General features: G+C 41.1%; 1 protein-coding gene across 5 annotated transcripts in view; it reads right to left on the bottom strand.

Moving 5' to 3' along the window:
- Window positions 1-974: 974 nt before the first annotated feature.
- SATB1 (SATB homeobox 1) overlaps window positions 975-13,741 on the bottom strand; it is a 103,550-nt gene continuing 90,783 nt past the window's right edge. For all 5 annotated transcript variants that reach the window (XM_079795648.1, XM_079795647.1, XM_079795646.1 and 2 more), the window contains exons 10-11: window positions 8,270-8,473; window positions 975-5,382 (exon numbers count right to left, since the gene is read on the bottom strand). In XM_079795648.1, the coding sequence (XP_079651774.1) occupies window positions 4,885-5,382; window positions 8,270-8,473 (702 nt within the window). In that variant the 3' untranslated portion in view covers window positions 975-4,884. The remainder of the gene's footprint in view (window positions 5,383-8,269; window positions 8,474-13,741) is intronic.

Here is a 13,741-nt window from a genome sequence, read left to right as displayed (position 1 = left end):
CTGCCTAGTAAAACGAAGCCTTCAGCATATGTGGTGCTATTATCACTTTAAGCATATTTGACGAGGATGTTAGGGTGGGGGTCCTCAGAAGGGAGGAAGCCTTTGTATGAGATGGTAAAACAAATATTTGGAAATTAAAATTGGAAACAAAGGGGGAGTAGCTGAAACCGGACCCCACATTAAGATGCTGTGGGACAGGTTGTGCTCTGGACAAATGCTCATTTTGCATCATATTGCCACAGACTCAGCGAATTAACGGACACATTTGCATATTTGAACCTTGTCAACATTTTCACCTAACAGGTACTGTAAGTGGCAAATCAGAGCAGCACCTGGAACATCATTTGTTTTTTGGGCCCAAGGGCATGAATTAGAGACTGTCACTGGACTGAAAGCTTATTTGAGTACTATAAAAAGCAAATATTCAGGAGTAGTAAAAATGTTCAACTAGCAGTAAAGAAGTAATGCTTAACATTTCATCTAGTGCAAAACACATCACGGGAGTTTCTTTGTGTTTATTTTGCAAGGCAACAAATAATATACTGCTCTAAGGCATTCCCCCATTAGCCACCTTATTGTGGAGAACAGGGCCCAGGTCATGTGCCTTTGATCACAGTAGGGATATTAGCAGTTTAAAATAGTGGATGAAAGAAAATGACAATATAGTCAGGCCGATGTGGTACAGTGGTTGAGTGTCAACCTATTAACCAGGGGGTTGCGTTTTGATTCCCCAGTGTGGGGCGTGCAGGAGGCAGCTGATCAATGATTCTCTCTCATCATTGATGTTTCTCTCTTTCTCCTCCTTTTCTCTCTGAAATCAATGAAAAAAATGTTTTTGAAAAAAGAAAATGACAATATATAACCTTGATATAAGCAAGAAACCATAATGGAATTGTGGAATTATTTTTGATAAAATTAAAGTTGGAAGTGCATAATCCACATAAGTAGGGTAATGTAAGAAAGGCTTAAAAATGTTGCTCATCTTTTAAACAGTAATTCCAAACTATTTTTATTTAACATTTGGTATCAGAAACAGGGATAGTATTCTGGACATACACCTTCCACCACATTTTTTAAATAAGGGTACTGTATATTTTCATCAAAAACGTGTATTAATAGATTGTAGCTTAGCCTTTGTCAAAAAACATGCAAGTAGTATTTACATTAAGAGGATTGCCCCAGAAGAAACACCAAATCCATAATGCACCCCCTTCAAAAGTAAAGAATAGTTATTTGTAAGGTAAACTATAGCATCAGTATCTTCTGATATTTTAGATATGATTTATGTTTTTGGACCTCCATTGGTTTCCACCTACCATGCAAATGTCTGGCTTGTTTTAACACCGTAGTCCTTTCTCTATAGGTTATTTGATAGGGTTTATACATTTTAATTGCTCTTTTTGAAAATATCACCAGGCAGTTCAGAATAGCTCATTTATTGATAATATTGTGACATTCAAGGACCTTAAAATTGGCTGATGATAACAACAGGGAATAGGGCAGACTTTCATAACGGAATGTATGGGATTGTCATTTTTACTCAATCTTGAACCATTTGAAAATGTTTTCTACTCAAGCTATATATTTTAGATAAACATAGATATAGATAGCACTACTTAGAAAAAAGAAACACTTCTTTTAAGCTCAGAATTCATTGGGGCTAAATGTTAATCTATACACACTTTATACATAATATGTACAGACTTTGTAACCAAGTGCCACACAACTAGGGCACGCATACATATTAGTTACCTTGGTTGTCAAAGGTTACTTGTCAACTCTGCATATTTTGTGCCAAGGAGATACTATCAACATTATTTTTTGCATAATGTGCAAGTATTATATGGCCACAGAGTGTAATACAAATTAGTGGCAAAGTGCTGAGGGGAGGAATCCATGACAGATTCAGATGCGCAAGGTTGAATATTACCCGTAAACTACCTGACTCTGCTAAGGTCTTCGCAGCACGAAGCGCTATGTCATGCCCCGCTTTTAAAGTCTCTGATAAACTTGGACACAATGAAGTTTGTTCAAGGAATTTTACCATAGCCGCCAGCAGTAAGACTGGTATGAGCGATATGTGGCATTGGGGAAGCAATGTGGAAGATCACCCAGACAAATTTTCCCAAGACATGCCATCTTTCCTGAAAACAATTTTACTCTATTATGACCATGATTGTTTACTGACATGTGCTATTTTTTTTTGGGGGGGGGGAGGGGGGAGGAGGGTATTAAAATGTCATATTAGTGGAATTAGGGCTGCCAAGGTTAAAGGGCCTAAGTAAGAATTTTGTTAGTATTGTTGATTTCTTACACACACCCATCAATTCCTTGAGAAAATTATTGCGTAAGTTAGGTTATTGGGAATGGGAAAATCATATTTGCAACCCAATTTCTCCTTTCCCCCCAAAAATTAAATATCATACCTCTGACACCTGTTAAGTGTTGGGCTGGTTAAAAAAAAAATAGTCTCTGTTCTAAATTTTCTTTAACATCTGAAAAAAGAAAGAGGAAGATATAGAGTTTTCTTAAAAACTTCATAGCATACTAGTTTCTATTTGTTTTACTTATTTTTAATACATGAAATCTTATGTCTATTCTAATTCAAATTCCTTTTGCTCAAATTCTTTCCTAAACTCTAGGGAGCAAGAATGTTTAAAGGTTTCCTCACTTAATAAAATAACTGAAAACTTTTCAATCAATTTTAGGTCTGCAGCAAACCAGCTGCCTTCACAGTAGTTCAGCTGTGCTTTAAAAGTAAATAGTACTTTTGAAAACTGAATTCGGAGTTTTCAATGATCCCATTTCAGTTTCCTAAGTAAAAAGCTCAACACTAACGCAACCCAGTTGACTACCAATGAGCTTATCAGGGCCTAGGGCACTGGCAGGAAAAGAATGGGGCATTTCAGAACCAAGTTTTAAGGAATTCAGATACCCCTATTAACATTGAGGAAACCTAAAAACAAAACAAACAAAAAAAACAAAACAAAAAATAAACAACAAGCAAGATATAAAGTGCATAGAAAAAGAAAATAATCAAAAACGGCAACATTGGCCTCCGACCTTCCCATGACCATCAGCACACCCTAATTTTGTATCTTGAAAATTGTGTTTAAATTCCAGGTGTGTTATTCACATTTTCTTCATGAACCGAGTTAAACTTATATTCCATTTATAACTTTTAAAAATACATTGCTTATTAAGGAATATTTATACAAAAGGTCCCTTTTACCTTACTTATTTTGTTATTAATGGCCTTTAAAAATATGCGTACATTAGCTTAAAAAAAGCGTTGCCATAAGTGAAGTACTGTGGAATAAATGCAGATGAATCCACTTTCTAAGCACGTAACTGCTAGAGGCTGGATTTATGTTTTTGCCAGCGAGTCTTTAGACCATCCTGCTATCTGTTTATTAAGCAAAGTGTTAACCCCAACAGGTTATGATCTTCATAGTTAAACTTTAAAAAGGAGCATGTGTTTGTGATTTAAATTTACAGTGTTTCGAGTGACTTTTCTTTTCAATTGCTCTTTTAAGAATCAGTAAAATATCATCAAGAAAGTATGAACATGCACCTACCCAAGAGGACCACCTTTGACTCTGGGAAGTTACTCCACATAAGCAGACAAACCCTACCATGTCATACCATACAAACAATTTTAATTGTGTAGTTACAGTCAATAACCACTCCTAATCAGAATATTTCTGCATAAAGAAAATTGTGATACACGTATAAAAACAGCCAGCTGTAACAAAATAGCTGGTGTTTTCATAGCCATAAACTCATAAAAAAGAAATACACCTTTATACAGAAATTTTATACAGATGTAGCTTTAAAATTGATTGTAAACCAAAGGAAGACACATTGCAAACATCAATTATTTTCACATTAATTGCATAATTTTCTAAGGTGATCTATTAGTTTTATTTACCTAAGCTTATTTGCATGATAGTAAAAATTGCATACAACAATAAGAGTGAAGCTTATAGTATGAATTGCTTGGATAACATAGAGCACTTTTTATAGGCAACTGTGTAAAGCACATTTTCTCTATTTAAAACTTTTAAGACACTTTGTTTTACTGCCCATCAAAATACATTTATAAATAGAAAAAGAATCAGTATGGTAACAAGAGAAGCAATATTACATTTAACGGAAACTTCCAAAAAATTAATTACAACATGATGCTGCAGGATCTACAAATAAATAATGAGGACTAAACTGTGTTTCACATTTTCTTTTCATTTAAAAAAATTATGTAACAATGAGAATGAAAAAAAAAATTACAGTGAACTTTTATTTCCAAAATAAAAACAAGTTTGAATTACGGCAGTGCCATATAATACAAGGCATTTGTTGGCATATGTCATCTTTAAACTGCATTCCACAGTCTATAGTTCTTTTGTAACATACAATAGAGTAACAAACTCTTTTTTTTTTTTTCCTTTTAAAATAAGGGGCGAGTTTCCAAAGATCAGTGTGGAGTGTTACAGAAATAATGAAAGGAAGGAACTCATAATCACAGAAGTTATAATGCTTGTTTGAGGCTCCAGAATAATCATCATCATTTTTTTAAAAAAATCACTGGTATCATGCTGACGGGGGGGTACACACCTCGGTGCGTCCCGAGAACACAAATCTGAACTTTTAATACCAAACAATCCTCAATGCTTCACCTGGGGCTGCCGAGCAGTTTGTAAAAATCAGAGTAAAACATTTAGTGCAGTCTGTCTTATCCCTTCTCAACTTTCCTGTTTGTGCAAGTTTCTGAAGATGCGTTGGCCAAACCATGAGCAACCAAGGTTTCTGCGCGCGTACAGGTGGCGTTTCCTTGTGTTGGTCAATAACCAGTGGCAATGCTGCATGAAAATAATACTTTGTGTCTCAGTCTTTCAAGTCGGCGTTAATGTCCGTGTTCCCTTCCACCGCGAGCTCGTCCTCGAGCTTCACCGAGAAAAGGGTGTTAGCGTTTTTGTCTTGCACGCTCTCTTCCAGATCCTTCAGCAGCTCCTCCTCTTTGTATTCGGCCACGTCCACCTCGAGGCCGGCGTTGTCCTTCAGCTTGCCGTGGTGCTTGAGATAGTACCGCTGGTTCTGAAAGAACTTGATGATGGTGAACTTGGGCAGGTCCAGCTGGGCGGACAGAGTCTGGATGGCCTCCTCGTCCGGGTACAGGCCGACGTCCTGGATGAAACTCTGGAGGATGCCCAGGGCCTCCACGGAGATCTTGGTGCGCGGCCGGGGCTTCTGGCGGGTGTCGTCCTCGGCCTCGGCCGGGGAGGCCACGGTGGGCTGCCGCGGGGGGAGCCGGGGGCCGGCCGGCTGCTGCGCCTGCGGCTGCGGGGGTGGCGGCGCGGGCTGCTGGGGCTGCGGCTGCGGCTGCTGCGGGAGAAGGAACAAGGGGACAGTCAGACTGCGCTTGCCCACGTGCGCGCGCGCTGGAAGCAGCTAGAACTGTGGAGCGCATGGTTGGGGGAGGATCGCGCGCCTGGCTTCGGGGATGGGGACAAAGGCTCGGGCCCAAAGGCAGGCCAGCGCAATGACCCCACAGCATTCGGAAAAATATCAAAATGATAGTCACTAGGAAGGAAGGACTGGGGTTTGGGGGGGGGCTACTGGGCCTCCTTCTCAGAGGTCACCGGAGCCTCCCTAACCTTGATTTTCAGTCCGGCTCACAGAAGGGAAAACTCAGCGCTCTGAAAATGTGAGCCAGAAACATTACCAGAAGTTTGCACATCAAGCAAAGCCAATTATGATGTAAACTAGCGTTCCCGTTGCAGGAAAAATCCTGCAATAGGGTTTCCTGCTGCACTCTACCCCACCCTGCCTGCTCTCCTCCCTTGTCCCCCGCCCCGCGATCTCCGCCAGCCCCCCTGCTTTTCTAACTTCTCCGCCAGCCCGCTTCCTTCCTCTTCCCTGGCCCCGCCTCTGCTCCTCCCTTCTCCCCCGGCCCACCTTCTCTGCCAGCCCGCCTGCTTTTCCCTTCTCCCCCAGCCCCGCCTCCGCTCCTTCCTTCTCCCCTGGCCCCGCCTCCCCTCCTCCCTTCTCCCCCGGCCCCGCCCCTTCTCCCCCGGCCCCGCCTCCGCTCCTCCCTTCTCCTCCCCCTGGCTTGCTTGCTTCTCTGCAGCTTTGCTCCCTTCTGCAGCTCTTGGCTTCTTTCTACCCTGTCGCGATATGCAAAGTAGCCACCGTCTTTGTTGGGATAATTTGCATATTCGTCCTGATTGGTTGGTGGGCGTGGCTTGGCTGGTGGGCGTGGTTTGGGCGTAGCAAAGGTGCGGCCAATTTGCATATTTGTCTATTATTAGATTAGATGATGATGAAAGATTTCAAAGGAAGATCCGAGAAGGATTTTAAAGGCATTTTAGAAAGGTGAGGCACAGAGCCATGAAAGAAATGTGTTTTGCCCTAGGTCATCGGGGAGGTAAAACATGGAGCAAGATTCGAAAGTTGTATTTACATTGCAACCAAAATGGCTAGTCCTCCCCTCTTCCTCAGCTTTATCTCTTAGGAGTCCAAAGGATTTGTGAGATGCTCACGTTTGTGAAATTCCTACCAGACAGTCCTGATTTCATCCACAATGTCTTACCAAATGGCACTAGGCTGACACTGCACGTTATTTTCTTACCGAAAAATAAAGGTCCAATCCACCGTTAGCGAACTGTTTTGTCTATAGTGAACTCGGATGTGACTAGGATTAAAATTCAGTGTACACGGACACTTTTTCATGATTAGTGCCTGTATGTGTGCTGTGATTTCCATACACAATTATACAGAACAAATGTGTGATACATGCACGTAACTGTACTGGCTACCCATAACTTATCAGCAAAGCAAATCAACCCAAGTGAGCAGCAAAATATCAGAAACTCATACGGTGCCTACGCAGTTCCTTTTATCCCCTAAGAAGCAATTTTTAAAAAAACTATTTACATTTTCAAACAAGTCCTCCTTTTATTACTTAATGTATATCTTCCTCTTTTTTTTTTTCGCTAAACAGTTTTTCAGGCTTTCGGGATTATTTTAGTGCTTGATATCCTAAGGGATTCTCTTTTTTTCAATTTATCTTGAATACACACTCAGGGATATTTTTTTCCTAGTGGATGGATAACCCTGTTACTGTTTTTAGCTACATATATGTATTTCCCCCCAGTAATACTCAGAAACAATGCAGGTGATTCAGCAAAGAGAGTAGAATTCTAGGACTCTGGAAGGCAATGGCATTTTTCCTTAAAGGGGAAAGCTAAAAACAGTTCCCCTTAGATTTAACAAAAATAAAGTTATACAGCTCAAGTTCAATTTCAACAACTTCCTAAGCAACCGAGGCCCTAAGAGCACCTACGAAATACCTGACCCCAGAGTTTTCCAATCTGAATTCATGGGGGAGTTCCCTCAGTCGGGTGAAGGGAGACGAGTCCCCTGACATGACAGCTAAGTGCAAGGCTGAGTCTGTGGGCACAGTGGTCTCAGCCCACCGCCATGGTCAGTATGTCCTTTAAAAGTCTAAATATCCTGACCAAGGGAGCAGGTCTTTAAGCCACCCCGTCTGTGTCCCTCTCTTTCTGGCAAAGGGAACGTGTGCCCGCTCACCTGAGGAGCAGCACTGAGCCACGGTGCAGGGGTCAGCAGGCCGGGCAAGAAAACGCCTCTAGACTCTCCTTTCCCAAGGGTGGAGGGAGAGGGGCTCTAAAGGAAAGACAAACAGACATGACTCACCCCTAACCTGTGTCCTGTGGGGGTGTAGGGAGACAGCTGCAAGGTGAAGGAAGCGCCAAGGAGCAGGGAGCAGGATTCCATTTAGGTTCCCCTCCCCGCCTCCTTTTGGACAGGAGCCAAGGCATAACGTTGTGATTCTACAAAATGCCCCTACAGAAAACAGCCATCATTCCTTTCCTGGGGTGCAGTTTAGGTACTAGTTGTTTTTAAAGGTGGTGTGTTTTAAAATTCTGATTTAAAAAAAAAATTGAAGAAGCTCCTACTCACAAAACCACCCAATTCTAACAACGACTCACTTGCCAAACAAGAAGTGTAAAAAGGGGGTTCCTGCCACTTCGGGGCTGGGGAGTGAAGGGAGAGGAACACGAAACACATGTTGGAAAAAGTGTTAATTTTCCTCTCATCGCCCTGGGCAAGACGGCAGCGTATCACTCTCTCTCTCGCTAAAAAGCCCGTGCGTAGACGGCTGGGAAGAAGAGAAACGCTAATTTCCCTGCGAAGCGGAAAGCTCTGTTTACTGAGTGCTATACGGAATGGGCCAAGGTAAACGAACCTGAATCTGCTCGGCTGGAACGTGGATGATATGGGGCGGCCTGTCGCCATGGTGATGCACCGCGTTGCTCTCCTGTTCATAGATGGCATCGCGTTCCGGCTGAGGAAGACTGAGGAACCTTCGGATCATGGACAGGTTCTCCCACAGGGTCCTGTTTTCTGGAGAAGGATCTTCTTTCCAGCGTAACAGCTCACACAACCACCCCTTAGAGACAAGGGAATCATAGGTCAGCTCATGCAGGGCAGGTGGGGGGGAGGGAACGCACTGACAATTTCCATCAGGAGCTTAAAATGGAAAGGCCCTGTGAAGTTCATGCTTTTCATAAGCTCAAAATACTCCAATCTGCTTTAAACCGTTTTGTTAAACCTCTGAGAAGAGCTGTGGTTGTCATAAAAGACAGGATCTGTTTCCAATAAACGTTCAGACTTGCATCTTAAAAGAGGGTAATAGTTTTCAGACTCCAAGGGCAAGACACATTTACCCTTTGGGGCTTTGTGATACGTGCAACAGGAGGGAAACGCCAAGCTGGGCGCGCTTGAGTCTTGCCCAACTTTCTTGTCTCTTGAGTGGCCACCTGAGGTTCTGCGGGTATTTAAGGAGAGCTAGGACAGACGTATAGAATAGGTATTTAAAAAGGATGTCCTACGTTTGGAATTTTTGCCGTGGAAAGGACATTAGGTATGGATATTTGTGTGTGTGAAGGAGAGGAGGGATGTGTGCAGCTGTGTAAGAATTTTGTCCACTATAGAAGGCAAAATGACTAGACGGGGCATTAGAAGAATTCTCAAGGAAGAACTTTCCAGAGCGAGAACCCGGGAGTCCTGCTTTTCTGCCCGTTGCAGTATACACTGTGATTTGCCAGGTGACCATTTTAACAGATTTCCTGAGCAAAGAGTGAAATACCAGATTATCGAGAACTGAGTGGTCTGACGCAGTACATTGTCCAACCTCTTCTAATCACCATCTCACACCTCCTTTATCTTGGCTGCCATGATGGACATGAAGGAATGGGGTGGAGAGGAAGGGGGGTATCCCACCCAGACCCCCTTCACCAGCCCAGGCGACCACCCCCAGTTGCTGTGCTGCCTGCGTAGAGCCACACTCTTTTCTGGAGAAAGGTCTTGGAGGCATCTCACCTGGAGATGCCTGGACAGTCACTCCACTTCCTCCCTGGCCCCCTCGCCCAGGGTGGCCATGCCTGGCTGACCCAGTGGTTCAGAGTCTCTGTACCTTCAATGTACTGCTGTTTTCCACAGAGGAATTCATTCTCTGGAGATGACCTTATCCCCCCTTTACCTGTGACCCCTCTTCCCCCTATCCGCCTTGCTCCTTCCAAGTCCCTCACCAAATCACGGGCACCTGACTCCCCATCTCAGGTTCTGCTGTAGGGAATGCGGCCTAAGACACAGGGGCTTCTTGAAAATGTCAACTAAATTAGTTGGATGTGAATGGATCAAGTGCATTTTCCTTATTATCTGATTTTTAGGACGAGCCAAGGAGAAGGTATTTTTGTCTTTTGTTTTGCTGGGTTTTTTGTTTGTTTGTTTTTAATGTTACCTTTGGAATGAGAATGGTTTTCCTCCCTTTCTTCTCAGCCTGAACCACTAGAGAGAAAATTCTCTTTCCAATTGCAGTATATAGTGGGAAGAGGCAAGGCACACTCTCCCCAAAATGGCCTATTTGAGAGATTTTAGAGAGAACTGAGACATTAGCTTCCCAAGGCCCATCTCCTAACCAGCCAAGGGTGACTGCTGCTAACCCCCAGGAGACCTACCAATTTTTCTGAGAGAACTTTGATTCGCTACTCAACAGGTCGTTTAATTAAATATATACATGGGGACGGTCACGCAATCATGCACTCATTCAATGCCACCGAATGCATAAAGCGTAGGCAGTAAACTGAAGATGTGCCTAAGAGAATATGAGCTAAATAAAAAATAAGAATGCTGATTACAGTGTCATTGAACACGATTCTCTTCTAACCTTGGCAATCCTATGTTTATTTCCAGAATAATATGATATGTCATATTTTAGCTCTATGTTTGTACATTATTGACTGGAAAACTATATTCCAGTATTTGAAATATTTGAGACCCTGAAGATGATTACTTAGCGCTTCCTAGCAAATATTTGCTATCTAGCGTAAGCCATGAAAATACTTTATATTTTCCTACATCTAAGCTATTTCCTTACACTTTACCTCTAAGTTTTGATGCTGTGACTGTTTTAGATATATCTTCCCATAAGTCTGAATATTAACTACTAGAGGCCCGGTGCATGAAATTCATGCACTGGTAGGATCCCTAGCGGCTGCCAGCCGGGGCCTCCCTCCCTTCCCCTGGCTGGCCGGCCCCCTGGGTCAAACTACTGGAAGAACTCCGGTCAAGGGGACAATTTACATACTATGCTTTTATTATATAGGATTTACTTTCCTCCTCCTCCTGTCTCAATTCTTCAGCGATGGCAATTGACACCCTCCCCCCCCCCCCCACCATGCCTAAACACAGCAAGTACTATAATTTTACTTATCTTTCAAGAGATGTTAGAAATTTCATAAAGATGCTGTTTTGTTTTTGTTTTTTGTTTTTTGTTTTTTTACTTACTAGTAGCTAGTCTTACATTACTGCAGTAAGTGCTCAACATTGAGATTCCAAGAATTAAAAGAACAAAACACTAATGCTTACAACTAAAAATTGCTAAAAGTTAAATTAAGAACGATTCATGTAAGAAAAGCTTCTTGGAAAGAGCCGAAAACTCCAATCATTTTCAAATCCTTTAGAAACTTTTTCATGCCGAGATCAGTTAGCACTTGGATATATGTGAAAAAAACATGTGGATCACAGATGTTCTCTGGAAAAGAAAATCATTAGTTCTTTTAAAATGGCTAATAATGATAGCTAATTCCTAAACAATCACATTCACGCTGGTTTCACAAATATTTCAGAAAAAGAGCCCCGACTCATTCAACAAATATTTGCTCATATTGTCACTTGTGTGTCTCTATACTTATGAGATAGATCCTTATTTTTATTAATTGCCTATGACTAACATAACATTTCCAGTAGTTTGCTATTAACCTCTGCCCTTAAATAATACTTCTAATTCCTTATCTAAGAATAATTTGATGAATTATAAGTTTGAAGCATGTCTCTGCTAGCCTTTCAAGAAACACGGTCATTTAAAGAGACTGAAATCAGATGCTTCTTAGAAAAATATTTAACGGTGCAGCTGGGAACTGTTAGTTCTACAAGGATATTGCAAAAAAACAAAAACGGGGTTCTTTCCTTGATGTGCGTATCTCTTAAAAAGTAATGGAAAACAGATATTCTGACACGCTAGTTCTCTGTCAGCAGAGAAAATAATTTGGCTCATCCCCAATCCACACTGGCAAAATAAGATGAATTTTTTCTAATGCTATTTAAATGCCTTGGAATATTCTGACTACCTCAAATTCTATGGATTGAGATTCTATTAACGATGACAGTAATCTAATCTATGTTTTGCAGAAAGTGACTAAAAAAGCCAAATGCTTTCTAACCTTTTTCTAGATCACTTTTCCGTAAGTGATATTGTTAGAGCATATAAATTGGGGAAGAAAACGAACATGTCAGAATATTTGTAATATTTAGCAAATAAAAAATAACGATTCCCCTAAGTACTGTATAGGTTTTAAAATGATAAATTTATAGATTTTCTTGGTAGAGGAGAGATGAGGCATGAAATGCAGCACTAGGTCGCAAAACGTGAACATAATTACATTTTTAAGAGAGGTCTCTGAGACTTGAAATATTATAAGACCATAGGCCGGGGTTAGGTGAAACTACTCTCAAAATTAAATTCAGTGACAACTGTTCCAACGAGTGGAAAAGAGAGAAGACGAAAAGCCTTCAAATAATGATACCGATCCGTTCTCAGGAAACCAAAATGGCACAAGGAACAACCTAAACTTTAAATGTAGTAAATTTGCCAAGCAACATTACACCGCATACAAAGAGGGCAAAATACAAACAGTAGCCCCATGTAAATAAATTAGTGAAACTTTCAGGATGCTGCTGCTTTTCAAACTGACAAAGTTTAATTTGACACCTTCTGTTCTAAGCCCTTTGTTTCCATTCAAAATCACAGCCTTGAGCTGTTGCTGTCAATCACAGGGCTCCCCCTATTACTTAAAAAAACTGGCATGGACCCCGAATAAGCTGAAAATGCCATGCAGATGAATTCTGAGATAATATGTTCAAACCTGTTATATACAACACAAATCCTGTAAAGTTATGTATTGTAAACCTACATTTATTGGGAACTAAAAGTCTTAAATCCATCTGCCACAAAGGAAATACTGTTAGGTACTTTAGAGTAACCAAGAACCATCTGCAAATGTCTAGCCCCACCGTAAGCAAGAAACTGGTGCAAAGGATGCTAATGCTAAGATGGCACGAAATAACATTCTTTCGACTGGGTTTGGTTAGGGGCCTATTAAAGAAATCTAAAATGGAGGGCGGGGGAAAGGGAGGGAAGGAAGAGAGAAAATGCAGAGTGAGTGCCAAACCAGTACTGACAAAAACGCAAAACAAACTCGATGACAACACAATGGCAATTTATTATGGTCCATGAAACACACGACTGTATGCTCATTTTAAAGGAAAAATTAGCAGTTCTAAACTCAATATTCTAATGATGTGCTTTACTGACAGGATCTTGTTGTACCACATTTAAATAAAAATCCTGGCACCTTCCTCTCTCAGCTGCTAATTTCCAACCAAACTCAACCCCTGATTTCCACTCTTGTCAGAACAGTTAATTCAAGTCAATTCACTTCTAACATTTTAACGGATAAGGGGTGCATGATGATGTTCATGTAGTAAGGAAAGGAACCTCATTTCACGAATGAATTTATTATTGTACCTATAGGGTCTCACACATAAAAATAGAACCTTTCAAGGCCTGGCCTGTGATAAAGCTGGGAGCATGCAACACAGTTTTCCAGGGGAAAATAGACTTCCCATATTCTCTGAGGAAAAAAGTCATTTAATACAATATACAGATATGTATATATGATCATTCTATACATATGCATTTTGAACCCAAGAGCTTTAACTAGAGAAAGAAAATGACAAATAATTCTTGCTACAACTAAGAAGGAAAATACATTTTAAAAAACAGAATGGTAATTTGAGTTCTAAAAAGCAAAACATTTTATAGCCTGTATTTACCGCTCCCCCTAACCCCCATCTTTTATGTGTTATTTGCAGAAGTATTTCGTTCCAATCTCTCGGGCTCATCGCATAATAATATATGATGTTAAAAGAAATCAATCTAAATAGGGAGGTATTTGATACAAACATTTTAGTGGGAAGCATGAATTACATTTTAGCAAGTAGTAGGAACAAGGATTAAGTACATAATCCATTAAACAGTACTTCTAGCACACACACACAAAAAAATCAGCATTGTAGACGAAACTACACCAGGCAT

This window comes from Cnephaeus nilssonii, assembly GCF_951640355.1.
Source record: "Cnephaeus nilssonii genome assembly, chromosome: 17".
In the NCBI taxonomy this organism is placed as follows: Eukaryota; Metazoa; Chordata; class Mammalia; order Chiroptera; family Vespertilionidae; genus Cnephaeus; species Cnephaeus nilssonii.
Note: the sequence above shows the minus strand (reverse complement) of the source record. Positions and strands in the feature narration are given on the sequence as shown.